Source organism: Euleptes europaea, chromosome 2, assembly GCF_029931775.1.
Source record: "Euleptes europaea isolate rEulEur1 chromosome 2, rEulEur1.hap1, whole genome shotgun sequence".
Taxonomy (NCBI): Eukaryota; Metazoa; Chordata; class Lepidosauria; order Squamata; family Sphaerodactylidae; genus Euleptes; species Euleptes europaea.
The window spans coordinates 12,712,800-12,727,161 of NC_079313.1; the positions used below are offsets into that span (position 1 = coordinate 12,712,800).

At 50.3% G+C, this 14,362-nt stretch overlaps 1 protein-coding gene across 1 annotated transcript in view; it reads right to left on the reverse strand.

The window, feature by feature from the left end:
* Nucleotides 1-14,362, reverse strand: part of FBN3 (fibrillin 3) — a 183,004-nt gene that overhangs the window by 80,937 nt on the left and 87,705 nt on the right. Inside the window, exons 13-22 of the mRNA XM_056867588.1 lie at nucleotides 13,718-13,843; nucleotides 12,439-12,561; nucleotides 9,375-9,650; nucleotides 8,353-8,406; nucleotides 8,083-8,208; nucleotides 5,135-5,260; nucleotides 4,795-4,914; nucleotides 2,454-2,591; nucleotides 2,282-2,332; nucleotides 1,028-1,153 (exon numbers count right to left, since the gene is read on the reverse strand). Coding sequence (XP_056723566.1) covers nucleotides 1,028-1,153; nucleotides 2,282-2,332; nucleotides 2,454-2,591; nucleotides 4,795-4,914; nucleotides 5,135-5,260; nucleotides 8,083-8,208; nucleotides 8,353-8,406; nucleotides 9,375-9,650; nucleotides 12,439-12,561; nucleotides 13,718-13,843 — 1,266 coding nt within the window. The remainder of the gene's footprint in view (nucleotides 1-1,027; nucleotides 1,154-2,281; nucleotides 2,333-2,453; nucleotides 2,592-4,794; nucleotides 4,915-5,134; nucleotides 5,261-8,082; nucleotides 8,209-8,352; nucleotides 8,407-9,374; nucleotides 9,651-12,438; nucleotides 12,562-13,717; nucleotides 13,844-14,362) is intronic.

Sequence of the window (14,362 nt, forward strand, 5' to 3'; positions counted from 1 at the left end):
CCTGCAGCTATTGCTCTGAAGTCCCCGTGGACACATGAATACATGAAGCTGCCTTATACTTAATCAGAACCTGGGTCCATCAAAATCAGTACTGTCTACTCAGACCAGCAGCAGCTCTCCAGGGTCTCAGGCAGAGGTCTTTCCCATCACCTGCTTGCTTAGACTCTTTAACTGGAGATGCCGGGGATTAAACCTGGGACCTTCTGCATGCCAAGCAGATGCTCTACCACTGAGCCACGGCCCCTCCCCTTCCTGATATGTGCCTGGGTCTCAGGCAAAGCTGAGGGTGGGGGTGATCAGCTGCAGGGTGATATGGCCCCCACCTTTCAGCTGATTCCCCCCTGCTGCTTCTGTCTCTGGCAGTGTTGGGGGTGGAAGGCGATCAGCTGTAGGGCAATATGGGTGGGCTCCCACATGACCCACCCCCCTGTGCTGCCCCAAGATCCAGGCTGCCCAGCTTGGGGTGAGGGTGTCCTGCCCGACCTCTGATCAAACGGAAGCCAAACGAGGGCAGAAGCAGGCGAGGCCCCCGTATGCGCAGGGAAGCTGGAACTGAGTGGAAACACCCAGGCCCGGCTTCCAGAAGGCCCGCCCCCTGGGAGCCTCGAGCCTGATTGGCTCATTCAAAGCGAGGCTCCCAGCACCCGGCAAACACGCGGCAAAGCACATGGCGTCGGGCTGAGACACCACCCTTGCTTTGCCGCCGCCCACCCGAACAGACACGGGAGAGCCCGTCTCTGGCCGGCAGCCCTTGGCTCCCCACGCTCCAGCGGCTACCGGCCTCCCCACAAACTCTGGCTTGCTCTCGCCCTCCCCAGCACAAGCAGGAAAACTGGGGCTCTGCGAGGTGAGTCAGAGCCGCGCTTTTCTTGACAGAGACAGGACCTAGGCAATTTCATGACAACCCAAGGGGATTGGGGGATGTGCTGAACCGAGCTAGCGCCACTTTCCTCTCAGGGGTGAGAAAGAGGCTGTCGTGGCGCATGCGCGACTAGACGGCGAGGCTCACATCACAGTCTGTCCTTACCCACGCACATCCTGCCGGAACCATCCAGCGTCAAGCCCTCGGGACACTCGCAGCGGAAAGACCCCGCCGTGTTCACGCACCGGCCATTGGGGCAGACGCCCGGGAAAACGTCACACTCATTCACATCTGTGGAAACAGCAATTATTGAGACAATGTGCTCCTCTCCAGGCTTCCATTATAGCCCCTTGACCCCATGCTATTATACAGCACTCGGCTGCAAAAATCATTTCCCACGTATTATTCTGATCTATCCATGCTATTTTTGTCAGCTCCTGGACCCAAGATGATCCCCTCCCCTTTATTTTCAAGGCCCTTCATGGCCCCGTTGCCCCCAACCTGTCTATTATCATATTCTCATACAACCATACCTGTGACCTGCACTCCTTCACTTCCACCCCCCTCAGAACTATAAAGGTCCCCTGTTTCCTGAAACATCTCAGCCCGTTCTCCTTTACTGCCCCTTGCATCTGGAAACTGATCCCACAGCCTCATAGATCACTGATAGATAGGAACATAAGAAAGGCCATGCTGGATCAGACCCAGGCCCATCAATTCCAGTGTTGACACAGTGGCCTACCAGGTGCCTCTAGGAAGCCCACAAACAAGACGACTGCAGCAGCATTGTCCTGCCTGTGTTCCACAGCACCTAATATAATAGGCATGCTCATCTGATCCTGGAGAGGATAGGTATGCATCCTGACTAGTACCCATTTTGACTAGGAACCATGGATAGCCATCTCCTCCATGAACATTTCCACTCCCCTCTGAAAGCCTTCCAAGTTGGCAGCCATCACCACATCCTGGGGCAGGGAGTTCCAATTTCGCTATGCGTTGTGTGTAGAAATACTTCTTTCCCTCTATTTTGAATTTTTCACCCTCCAGCTTCAGCAGATGACCCTGCGTTCTAGTATTATGAAAGGGGAAGCCCATAGGACCACTGATGCTTTCCTTTTGTCCCCATCTCAGACTGTTGTGTTCCCTGTCTGAAAATTCTACATTGTAAGTTCTTTGGGGCACGGATGCGCCTTTTACTTTGTCCCCTTGACGATCATCAACACTTGTTGGGTCAAGCGGTCTGGGCATCCCCTTAGATGCAGCAGGGTGAATGAGAAGGAAGAGTTTCACCAGTAAGAGTGAGCAAGATAGATTATGGAGATTTGAAATTTCTCTCTGGAATTTGGGAGAGAGACTGGGGTATCTCTGGTCAGTCCCCCAGCCTTCGGGGCATGGGATCACTACTCAAATACACGCTACCTTCACAAGAGACCCCCTTCATCCGGGCATAACCTCTTGGGCAGGCGGTATCTGCGGCAAAAAGAAAACCAACAGTGAACAACATGAAACTTTGCCCAAAGAAAGATTTCACTGTAAAATAACTACATAATTTCAAGGGAAGCGGAAAAGCGCTGCAACCCCGGCCCCTTACCGATCTCACAGCGTTCACACGGGCTGCCCCATGCAGCGCCAAGGGTGGCGCAACACTCCGACTTCAGCGTGGCCCCGTTGATGTTCACCTCGCAGCGTCCTTCCTGGATGTTCAGCCAACAGGTTCCTTTCATACTGTCTACGGAGGGAAAGCCCAAAGGCCAGATTAGATGGGCCTCTCGCCCAGTTGAAGCCCCCATGGCCCAGGTCGGAAAGACAACAGGCCTCACCCCAGCCAAAACTCTTGAAATGCTTGGCCAGTCTGTCTGAATACATAACCAGAGTGGTAAGCTGCAGTACTGCAGTCCAAGCTCTGCTCACGACCTGAGTTCGATCCCAACAGAAGTTGGTTTCAAGTATCCGGCTCAAGGTTGACTCAGCCTTCCATCCTTCTGAGGTTGGTAAAATGAGTACCCAGCTCGCTGGGGGTAAAGGGAAGACGACTGGGGAAGGCACTGGCAAACCACCCCGTAAACAAAATCTGCCTAGTAAACGTCGGGATGTGACGTCACCCCATGGGTCAGGAATGACCCGGTGCTCGCACAGGGGACCTTTACATTTTTTTTTTTACCTTACCTTTTTCCCTAAAAAGGGGGTTCTGGAGATGGCTTCACTCACACAAGGGTCCCGAGAAATATTATTGAGCCTCAACAAGGGAGTTGTGGAGGGTGCAATATGGGTCAGGGTCATAATGCTGGGTGAGAGCCAGCATGGTGTAGTGGTTAAGAGCGGTGGTTTGGAGTGGTGGACTCTGGTCTGAAGAACCGGGTTTGATTCCCCACTCCTCCACATGAGCGGCAGAGGCTAATCTGGTGAACTGGGTTGGTTTCCCCATTCCTACACATGAAACCAGCGGGGTGACCTTGAGCTAGTCACAGTTCTCTGAGCCCCACCTACCTCACAGGGTGTCTGTTGTGGGGAGGGGAAGGGAAGGCGATTGTAAGCCGGTTTGATTCTTCCTTAAGTGGTAGAGAAAGTCGGCATATAAAAACCACTTCTTCTTATTTAACTCTCCCACCTGTGCTATTTCCCCTTACTGAAAATGCCCCCCTCCCATACGCTTTTAACTCCAGTAGGGAAAATAACAACTATTGATACAGTACCTGCAGTTTCTTTCTACCAATCTGAGCAAGGGGTATTTTTTGATTGGGGAACTTATATCTCAGATAGGGGAAATGGAAACCAGCTTGCCCAAGGCCTTGTTGCAACTGTACGGCAGATCTGACCGTGGGACCTCTTGGGTCATACTACACCACACCGGCTCTGAAACAGGGAATTGTTCAAAATGCAGCAGGACAATGCTGCTGCAGTCATCTTGCTTGTGGGCTTCCTTGGTTGGCCACTGTGTGAACAGACTGCTAGACTTGATGGGCCTTGGTCTGATCCAGCAGGGCTTTTCTTATGTTCTTACTAAAGCTCTGGCTCGTGGGAATATCGCCGCACCCAAAGGATTTCAGTGCAAATGTATGTCAATGGCATCAAGAATCCCTTTTTTTTTTGCTCTGTTCTATCAATGCACAGGTGCTCATCAGAAAAGAGATAAGAAAGAGTTCCTAACTGCCACAAACCAAGCAAGGCCAAGTGCTGCATGTGAAATTCAGAAATACAAAATAAAGGAAGATTCCCAACAGTTCAGTTACAGTTTGGAAAGCAGTCTGGGTAACCTGACTCTCCAGGATCCAGGGAGAAATTCAGAGGGGGATTTTGGAAACCTCCAGAAACTCTACATCCTGACTGGAAATCTGACACAGGTCATTTATGCATGGGTACTTTCACGTTCACCCCTGGTTTGTCTCGGTTGTTCCTTTGAGTTATGCATGAGTTTTCTGTCCATTAGAGATGACCTCAGTGCCAGCCCTCACAAATCCCGGGACTTCCCATTCCTCTGTTAACCCGATTCTTCCCTGAGCTCAGCCCAGGTGAAATCCCCATGCATAGGGCAAAGCGTGGGACACCCAAGCGTGGTTTCTCTCACAGCCAATTACAAAGCAGCGTGTAAAGAGGCGGGGACTTAAATGCTTCATGCTTCCTCAGAGCTCTTTTTGAGCAGAAGAAAGGCTTTTTAAAAGCGAGGCTTAGATTTCTCCCCTCCTTGCTCCGTTTTTTTGTTTTTTCTTCTTAAAATGCGTTTTTATGCAGCAGTTGGGCTTTTTGAGGGGGAATTTTCTCTCACTGAAAGCTCTACAAAGAAAGACAATTACAAAGCAGCATTTAAAGGGGCAGGGACTTGATTTGAGGTTGGAGACTGCTGGTGCATAGATTCCCAACAGGAAACTGTGGATCCAGTGAGCAACGAACCTCAGGTCAAACTCCCATGCACGAATGACCACAGAAATCTTTACCAACACAGATGGTGCTACTGGAATCCAGCTTGCTTCCCGGGGAGCACTCGCAAGCAAATGATCCGGCGTTATTCCTGCAGACGCCATTCACGCAGGGGTTGGATGTACACTCGTTGATATCTGGGGAGGGGAGATTGAACATAAGAAATTGGCCTTCCCTCCGGCGGGACCAATGGTCCATCTCACTCCGTATCATCAACTCTGACCTAAAAAGCCACACCCCTTATCTCCAAGACTGCCCCCCTCAGTCTCCAGATTTTTCTCAGGGGACCAGTCGCCTCTACTCACAGCCCAAAAACTATCCGCATCAGGAAGAGGCAGAAGCGGGAGGATTTCTTACCTTCACAAGTATCTGTCTCCGTCCGGAAGACAAACCCCTTGGGGCAACTACAGCTGTAGCTTCCAGGTGTGTTGCGGCACAAACCGTTGTCACACAACAGGCGGTTGACGGCACATTCGTCTACATCTGGAGGAGGAGAAACAGACAGGGATGCTATGGATGAGGCCAGAGGTGTTTGGTACCCCTCGCTACCAAGATTCACAGCCTATATCGACAAATTACGAGGTCTAGAAACCCAGTTTTGAAATCAACTTCTTGCAAGTATCTGTGGGGCCTAACGCACTCAGTATATACTACGTTTAAAAAACTGTTATCCTGGTTAGATCGCACCTCAGACCTCCAGTATCGGCTTGGAAATGCTTTGGAAGTGCCAGACACCTGTTTTTTCCCCAAACGCCTATACCACAATATATTTCCTTATGTCGTTTCAAAACAGGAAAAAGGATCCCTGGAGACACTCCCCCCCCCCCCGAAAGCCGAAGCCTGGCATTTGCAACTGGGGGGTCTCTTGCAGCCTCTGCCAGGGAGGGTCCCCCAGCAGCAAGGCGGCAGAGTGGAGACGGGAGCGAGACGGCGGGCCCCTGCGGGGCTGCGAGGCAGGGCGGGGGTCTCCCCTCTGCTTACACTGGAGACGGTGAGGGGCTGCTCGAAGTCCTTGCCACCCACCAGGTGGAAGCCCCAGGGCCCCGGGCCGCGCAGGGCCAGCTGCTGCCCGCCGCTCATCCCGCTCCCCGCCACACCACTCTACGCGCCTCGGCAGCTGGGTGGCTGGGCTGGGCCGGGCCGGCGGGCCGAGGCACTCCGTCTTGGGGCGGGGGCTCCACAGCTGCCCCACTGCCAGCCGGGCGGAGCCCTGCGGAAGCAGCAGCAGCAGCTGCGGGAGCGGCGCTCACCCGGCCATGTGTGCTCCTGGAGCTGGACGGGAGAGCACACAGGGGCGCGGCGGGCAGCCTCGCCCAGGAACGGAGCGGACGCCCCGGGGACTTGCTAAGACCTTTCCCAAAAAAGACCTTTCTCTTGCCCCGGGGCTTCGGCTGCACAAGACTCGTGTCCCGGGAAGGAGGAGGAGGAGCTGGTTTTTATACCCCATGCTCCTCTCAACGGTGCGATAACGATATGACGATAAACTGTCTTTGGAGCAGTCTTCACAGGCACTGTGCGATCAGAAATGAAGAATACGCATCCAAAACACACACACCGAGCACGATGATACTCTGCTGTAAATTGTTGGTGCGTTAAGGCTCTGTGTCTGTGACCATACTTTGTTACCTGCTCTCACCCACAAAAAGGCCTAGCACTGATATGTCTATTTTCAGAGATGTTACTTCTAGGGACAGACTAAGCACAAGATTGATCTTGCTCATCCTTGGTGGAAACTGAAGAAATGAGGAACAGCCCCAATATCATAGAATCATAGCGTTGGAAAGGGCCATACAGGCCATCTAGTCCAATCCCCTGAACAATGCAGGATCAGCCTAGAGCATCCCTGACCAGTGATTGTCCAGCCTCTGCTTAAAGACTGCCAGTGAGGGGGAGCCCACCACCTCCCTAGGAAGCCGATTCCACTGTCGAACAACTCTTACTGTAAAAAGTTTTTTCCCTAATATTCCCTATACCTTTCTGCCCTCAATTTAAACCCATTATTGTGAACCCTATCCCCTGCTGCCAACAGGAAGAGCTCTCTGCCCTCCTCTAAGTGACATCCTTCAAATACTTCAAGACAGCAATCATGCCCCCCCTCAACCTCCTCTTTTCCAGACTAAACATTCCCAACTCCCTCAGCCTTTCCTCATAGGGCTTGGTCTCCGGGCCCCTGATCATCCTTGTCGCTCTGCTCTGCACCTGCTCCATTCTGTCTGCATCCTTTTTGAAGTGAGGCCTCCGGAACTGCACACAAGACTCCAGGTGCGGATTGACCAATGCAGTGCACAGCGGGACTATGACATCTTGCAATTTGGAGGTTATGCCTCTGTTGATGCACCCTGAAGTGAAGCACCAATCACCACAACATCTCTCAAGCAACCGCACAGCTCAGCTGCTTCTGGCTGGAACGAATTCTTCAACACAGCAGCTGGTCTCAGCTGCACAGCTTGATCGGTGCTGGGTTTATGGACGGGCATTTGGGGAACTCCCTGCTCCGAACTCTCTCCGTTATACCAAGTCTGCTTTTCCGTCCTAGCCAAAGCTTTCTCGTTCAGCTGGGAATTTGTAAATTGCTAAATTTGGGGGGATGGCTAAAAGGTTTTAGAACTTTGAGATGCTTTCAATGAACCTTCCGGTCACTAGCTTTAATATAGATTACCTTTCTGTGTCGTTTGGTTACGATAATGTCATATTCTCCTTCTGTGCTGTTTGTTTTATATTGTAAACCTGTAACAGTACTTTGCATTTTTGCTTGTTTTATTGCAAATGGCCTTGAGCAAACTTGGAAGAGTGATTGATAAAATTTCTCTCTCACAAGGTGCTACCCCATCCTTCCTCTGAGAAGCTCGGAGTAGGGCATGTGGTTCTCCCTTCCACATTTCCCCCTCCCAACAACATTGTGAGGTAGGTTAGGCTGAGAAGAAGACTTGGTTTTTATATGCTGAATTTCTCTACCTTTTAGGAGACTCAATCCAGTTTACAATCGCCTTCCCTTCCTCTCCCCACAACAGACACCTTGTGAGGTAGGTGAGGCTGAGAGAGTTCTGAGAGAACTGTGACTAGCCCAAGGTCACCCAGCTGGCTTCATGTGTAGGAGTTAGGCTGAGAGATAGTGACTGGCTTGAAGTTACCTGGAGAGCTTCACTGGAAAGTTGGGATTTGGACTCGAATCTCCCAGATTCTATCCTGATAATCTTAACTACTGTACGATACTGTAATAAATGTCATGGGCTTGTGATAGCAGGGTGGGGGGTCTAGATGGCCTCTCTGGGTCCCCTCTGCATCTCACAATCGGCTCAACTCACCCACGCAATTCTTGCCAGTTGGGTCAGACTCGTAGCCCAGATTACAGATGCAGCGGTAACTCCCCCGCAGATTCTCACACATCCCGTTGGGGCAGATGTCCGGGTTCAAGGCACACTCGTTGATATCTAGAGGCAAGAGGGGAAGTTGGGCACCCTGGCTGCCGCTGGCCCCCAGCGCAGCCCCCCAGCCTCACCCGTTCTCCACCCCATGCCACCTTTCTTCCTGAAAATATGGGCTAACCCAAGACGGAGCTCCGCCCCAGAACTCACCTCTGCCGTCCGCTGTGATGCCAATCCCACTGCTGCAGAGGGCCTGAAATTCAGCTGAAACAGAGGAAACATGCGTTTTGATTCAGCGAAGGCAGAAGGAGAAGAAAAAGAAGAAGGAGAAGAAGGAGGAGAAGGAGGAGAAGGAGAATAAGAAGAAGGAGGAGGAGAAGGAGGAGGAGAAGAAGGAGGAGATAGAGAAGGAGAAGAAGGAGAAGAAGGAGAAGAAGAAGAAGGAGGAGGAGGAGAAGGAGAAGGAGAAGAAGGAGGAGAAGAAGGAAAAGGAGAAGAAGGAAAAGAAGGAGGAGGAGGAGAAGGAGAAGGAGGAGAAGGAGGAGAAGGAGAAAGAGGAGGAGGAGGAGAATGAGAAGGAGAAGAAGGAGGAGGAGGAGAAGAAGGAGAAAGAGAAAGAGAATAAGAATAAGAAGGTGAAGGAGGAGGAGGAGGAGGAGGAAGAGAAGAAGGAGGAGGAGAAGAAGAAGGAGAAGAAGAAGAGGAGGAGGTTTTTATACCCCACTTTTATCTACTTTAAGGAGACTCAAAGTGGCTTACAATCGCTTTCCCTTCCCTTCCCCACAACAGACACCTTGTGAGGTAGGTGGGACTGAGAGAGCTCTAACAGAGCTGTGACTAGCCCAAGGTCACCCAGCAGGCTTCATATGGAGGAGTGGGGCATGGGCTGGAAAGGCATACATAATCAAAAGGAAGCCCCGAAGCAGTCAGCGGGGGGGTGGGGGGAAGGACTGCAGGGAAACACCCCTGCACAAAAGGCCAAGATTTCATAGACAGCACTAGGCTAAGAGGAGCAAAGGTTTGACTCGCTAAGAGGTAACTTGTATATTCCTTATATTGTACTAAAACAACTTGGCACTTCCAAAGAAACTCCTGACTCACCAAGAGTTGTCTAGTGAGCTGGACATGTGAGCATGCACAGAATGTCCGCCGCACCCTGCACGCATGCACACACCACCCTGTAATACCAAGAATTACAGGAAGAATCTGGGATGGGACGGCCGTCTGCTCACCAGAGTTCTTGGCAGGGCATGGTTGGCACGGCTCACCAAAGCCATGGTCTGGGTTGGCGCAGCAGCACTCGGACTTGGTGACTGCCCCGGGGAAGGGCCGGGCGCAAGTGCCCTTCTTGATGCCCCCGTAGCAGGTGCTGCGGACGTGAGTGTCCACGCAGACCCGCCCGTCCACGCCGATGGCCAGGCCGCCTAGACACTCGCAACGGAACGAGCCCTCCATGTTGATGCACCAGCCGTTCATACAGATCCCCGGAGTCTCACATTCGTCGATATCTGCAACACCAGAGGACGTCAGGAACTCAATGACAGAAATACCAACATCCTGAACAAGAATCATAGAATAGAATCATAGAATCATAGAGTTGGAAGGGACCATCAGGGTCATCTAGTCCAACCCCCTGCACAATGCAGGATATTCACAACTACCTCCCACACACACACCAGTGACCCCTACTCCACGCCCAGAAGATGGCCAAGATGCCCTCCCTCTCATGATCTGCCTAAGGTCATAGAATCAGCATTGCTGACAGATGGCCACCTAGTCTCTTCTTAAAAACCTCCAGGGAAGGAGAGCTTACCACCTCCCGAGGAAGCCTGTTCCACTGAGGAACTGCTCTAACTGTTAGAAAATTCTTCCTAATGTTTAGACAGAAACTCTTTTGATTCAATTTCAACCTGTTGGTTCTGGTCCGACCTTCTGGGGCAACAAAAAACAATTCGGCACCCTCCTCTATATGACAGCCCTTCAAGTACTTGAACATGGTTATCATATCCCCTCTCAGTCTTCTCCTCTTCAGGCAAAACATACCCAGCTCCTTCAACCTTTCCTCATAGGATTTGGTCTCCAGGGTTGCCAACTCTAGGGTTGCCAACTCGAGGTTGGAAAATACCTGGAGATTTGGGGGGGGTGGAGTCTGAGGAGGTCGGGGTTTGGAGAGGGAAGGGACTTTGACGCCATAGAGTCCACTTGCCAAAAACGGCCATTTTCTCCAGGGGAACTGATTTCTATCATCTGGAGATCAGTTGTAATAGCAGGAGATCTCCAGCCACCACCTGGAGGTTGACAAGAATTAGCAGCAGAAAAACGCCCCACTAAATATAATACAAAAGTGTGCTGTATTCAAACAATAAGTGAATAAACATATAAATAATAAACAGATGTTTAACATCACTCCTATGACCTTTCCTTATAACAACAGTGTCCTTGTTCAAAACATAGGTTAGTCAGGAGGAGTAGATTTCTTGTGCAGTGCATGTGTGGAATAATATCCTGGTTGATGCATAATCCTTCTTAGATGGAGTATGGGTCTAGCCAATCTACAGGGGTCCGGGTGTCGCCCTGTTTCGACCCTTTGTCTTCATCAGGATTACAGCCAGGCAGTTAGTATGCTCTTGTAATGAGAGGAACGTGTAGTGCATATTATTCCACATATGCACTACACAAGCAATCTACTACTCCTGACTAACCCATGTTTTGAACAAGGATACTGTTGTTATAAGTAAAAGTCATAGGAGTGATGTTAAACATCTGTTTATTATTTATATGTTTATGCACTTATTGTTTGAATACAGCACACTTTTGTATTATATTTAGTGGGGCGTTTTTCTGCTGCTAATTCTTGTCACCACACGTTGCAGCAGGCTGACCGTTTATGTTGCAACCACCTGGAGGTTGGCAACCCTATGAACAAGGGACTTTCATTTAAAATAATTTGCATGAATCCAATGATGGGATTTTGTTATTTTAACCAAACTGCGCAGGGCTGCCAACTAAGGAAAGAACTTCAGGCTGATTAACATCTTGCCTTTCAGCTGAGTGCATTTAAATTAGAGCCTTGTAGATTTCCGCTGTTTCCTTGCCTGAACGTTCTGCAATTTCTCTCTGCGCTGCATTCCACTCTCCCTGAATTTCAATTCGGCTTGGCAAGTTTCTAAAATTAGTTCTGGGATAAGCACAGGCGCATTTGGCCACAAGTTCCCATCCTCCCATTCATTTGCATCTTATTCCCTCCTTTACGTGACTTATGTGCATAGGCGCAAGGATAAAACATAGTGCACTAGCACTCTTGATGAGGTTATACATACGATTGATGCGCACATGTGCTTGTACACATCGATGACATGCTGCGGCCACTTCCTTTCTGCTGTGTTTTATCAATGCACATGAGGCACATTAATAAGATGCAGAGGACATAGATACAAATGAATTGAAGGAAAGGAAATCTTCAGCCAACTGTGCAAGCAAATCTGCAAACCATGTGGAAATAACATCTGGAACAACAAAAGGATTCCTAATGCAACCCGCTACAGTTGACCCTGCAAATCAGGGTGGTCTGTATTGTTTGCCCTCCTCTATCTTAGGAAAGTTGATCAGGTTATTCCAAATTCCAAAATCCTTGGACACTGTTGAACATGGAGAATTAAAGACTCTCTCTTGTTTAAAGTCAGACTCCTCTCCCTTTCCCATTTTATTCTCACAACCACCCAACAAGGTAGGCCAGGCTGAGAGAAAGAGGGATTGGCCCAAAGTCAACCAGCACGTTTCATGGCAGAGTGGGGATTTGAACCCAGGACTTTCCTAGATAGAGGTTTAATGACTACACCACACAGGTTTTTAACTAGGGTTGCCAGCCTTGGGTTGGGAAATATCTAGAGACTTTGGGGGTGGAGTCTGAGGAGGGTGGGGTTTGGAGAGGGGAGGGACTTCAATGCCATAGAGTCTGCTTGCCAAACTGGCCATTTTCTCCAGGGGAATTGATTCCTATCACCTGGAGATCAGTTGTAATAGCAGGATTTATGTCATATCTGGCCCTCGTAACAAATGAGAGACACCAGTGCTTTATATTCTACATTACTCCCTCAAAAAAAAAAAAAAAAAAGATCCTAAATGCTGCAGTACCAGAAACTGCAGAGGCTGTTTTAAAACACCAAGAATGAGAAGTCGTTTTGCTTGGGATGCAAACGGAGAGCAAAGTGTCGCCTGGAGACATTCCCTGCCGCCCCCCAACCCACAAAACATTTTGTCTCAGTTCGGGGAAGGGTCCCGGGACTCCAAACACACCAACGCAGTAGCGCCCGTTGGGGGCCAGAACAAAGCCCAGCTTGCAGATGCATTTGAAGCTCCCGTCCTCGTTTATGCACATCCCGTTCAAGCACATGTTGGTGGTGGCACATTCGTCGTGATCTGCCGGAAGAGATGGCGAGATAAAACTCACAAGGAATGTCCCTGTCCTTTCCTTCCCCCTCCCAATTCTCCTGGTCTCATAAACATTTGTAAAGAAATGACAAAGAACAAAATTGCATTAAGGGATCGTGACGTACAATCACAGAATCATAAGAGTTGAAGGGACCAGCAGGGTCATCTAGTCCAACCCTCTGCACAATGTAGGAAATTCATAACTACCTCCCCCCTACACCCCCAGTATCCCCTACTCCATGCCCAGAAGATGGTAAAAACAAAAAACAACAAAAAACAACCACTCTCCAGGATCCCTGGCCAATCTGGACTGGAGGAAAATTGCTTCCTGACCCCAAAGTGGCAATCAGCATTAACCTGGGCATGTAAGAAAAGTCCACAAGAGCCAAGCACTGACTCAACCCTTCCTGCCCTCCTTCCCGTGATCTGCCTAAGTTCACAGAATCAGAATTGCTGACAGATAGGCATCTAGCCTCTGTTTAAAAACCTCCAAAGAAAGACAGCCTACCACCTCCCGAGGAAGCCTGTCCCACTGAGGAACCGTCCTAACCGTCAGAAAGTTCTTCCTGACGTTTAGCCAGAAACTCTTTTGATTTAATTTTAGTCCATTAGTTCTGGTCCGACCTTCTGGGGCAACAGAAAACAGCCCTCCTCTTGTCTCGATTCGGAATCATCTCAGTATTGGGAGAAATTTGGATGAGAACTTGGTGAGCATCTCTAAAGGTAAAGGTAAAGGTCCCCTGTGCAAGCACCGGGTCATTCCTGACCCATGGAGTGACGTCACATCCCGACGTTTCCAAGGCAGACTTTGTTTGCGGGGTGGTTTGCCAGTGCCTTCCCCAGTTGTCTTCCCTTTACCCCCAGCAAGCTGGGTCCTCATTTGACCGACCTCGGAAGGATGGAAGGCTGAGTTGACCTTGAGCCGGCTACCTGAAACCAACTTCAGTTGGGATCGAACTCAGGTCGTGAGCAGAGCTTTTGACTGCAGTACTGCAGCTTAACACTCTGCGCCACTTTTCAGGGGGCTTTTAAGAAAACGGAGGGGACAATTTTCTGGAAATTCATGCTGCCCAGAAGAAGACCGCCATCACCCACATGTGGTCTGATCCTGCTCTTGCCCCTGGAATGACCACCTGTTATTCACCTGCACAGTTCTTTCCATCAGGTGTGATTTCAAAGCCTGCATTGCAGATGCACTGGAAGCTGCCGTCTGTGTTCACGCACCGCCCGTTCCGGCACATCACTCCATTCATGATACATTCGTCGATATCTAGCAGAGAAACAGCTATGTCAAGACAGGACCACGAGCCCCAAACGAATCATTTCCCCTGGGACACACTAATTGTGTTTATGCACCAAGCTGCATAGTCTAGGCATCTCTAAAACCCTATGTGGGTCCCCAAAGGGATGCCTGCGGGTGCCATAGTGCCTGCCCGACACCTTTTGAACACATGAAGCTGCCTTATACTGAATCAGACCCTGGGTCCATAAAGTCAGTATTGTCTACTCAGACCGACAGCAGCTCTCCAGGGTCTAAGGCAGAGGTCTTTCACATCACCTACTTGCCTAGTCCCTTTAAACTGGAGATGCCAGGGATTGAACCTGGGACCTTCTGCATGCCAAGCAGAGGCTCTACCACTGAGCCACGGCCCCTCTCCATGGCTCTCCAGGCTCTCAGGCAGAGGTCTTTCACATCACTACTTGCCTAGTCCCTTTAACTGGAGATGCTGGGGATTGAAACTGGGACCTTCTGCACGCCGAGCAGATGCTCCACCACTGAGTCACGGCC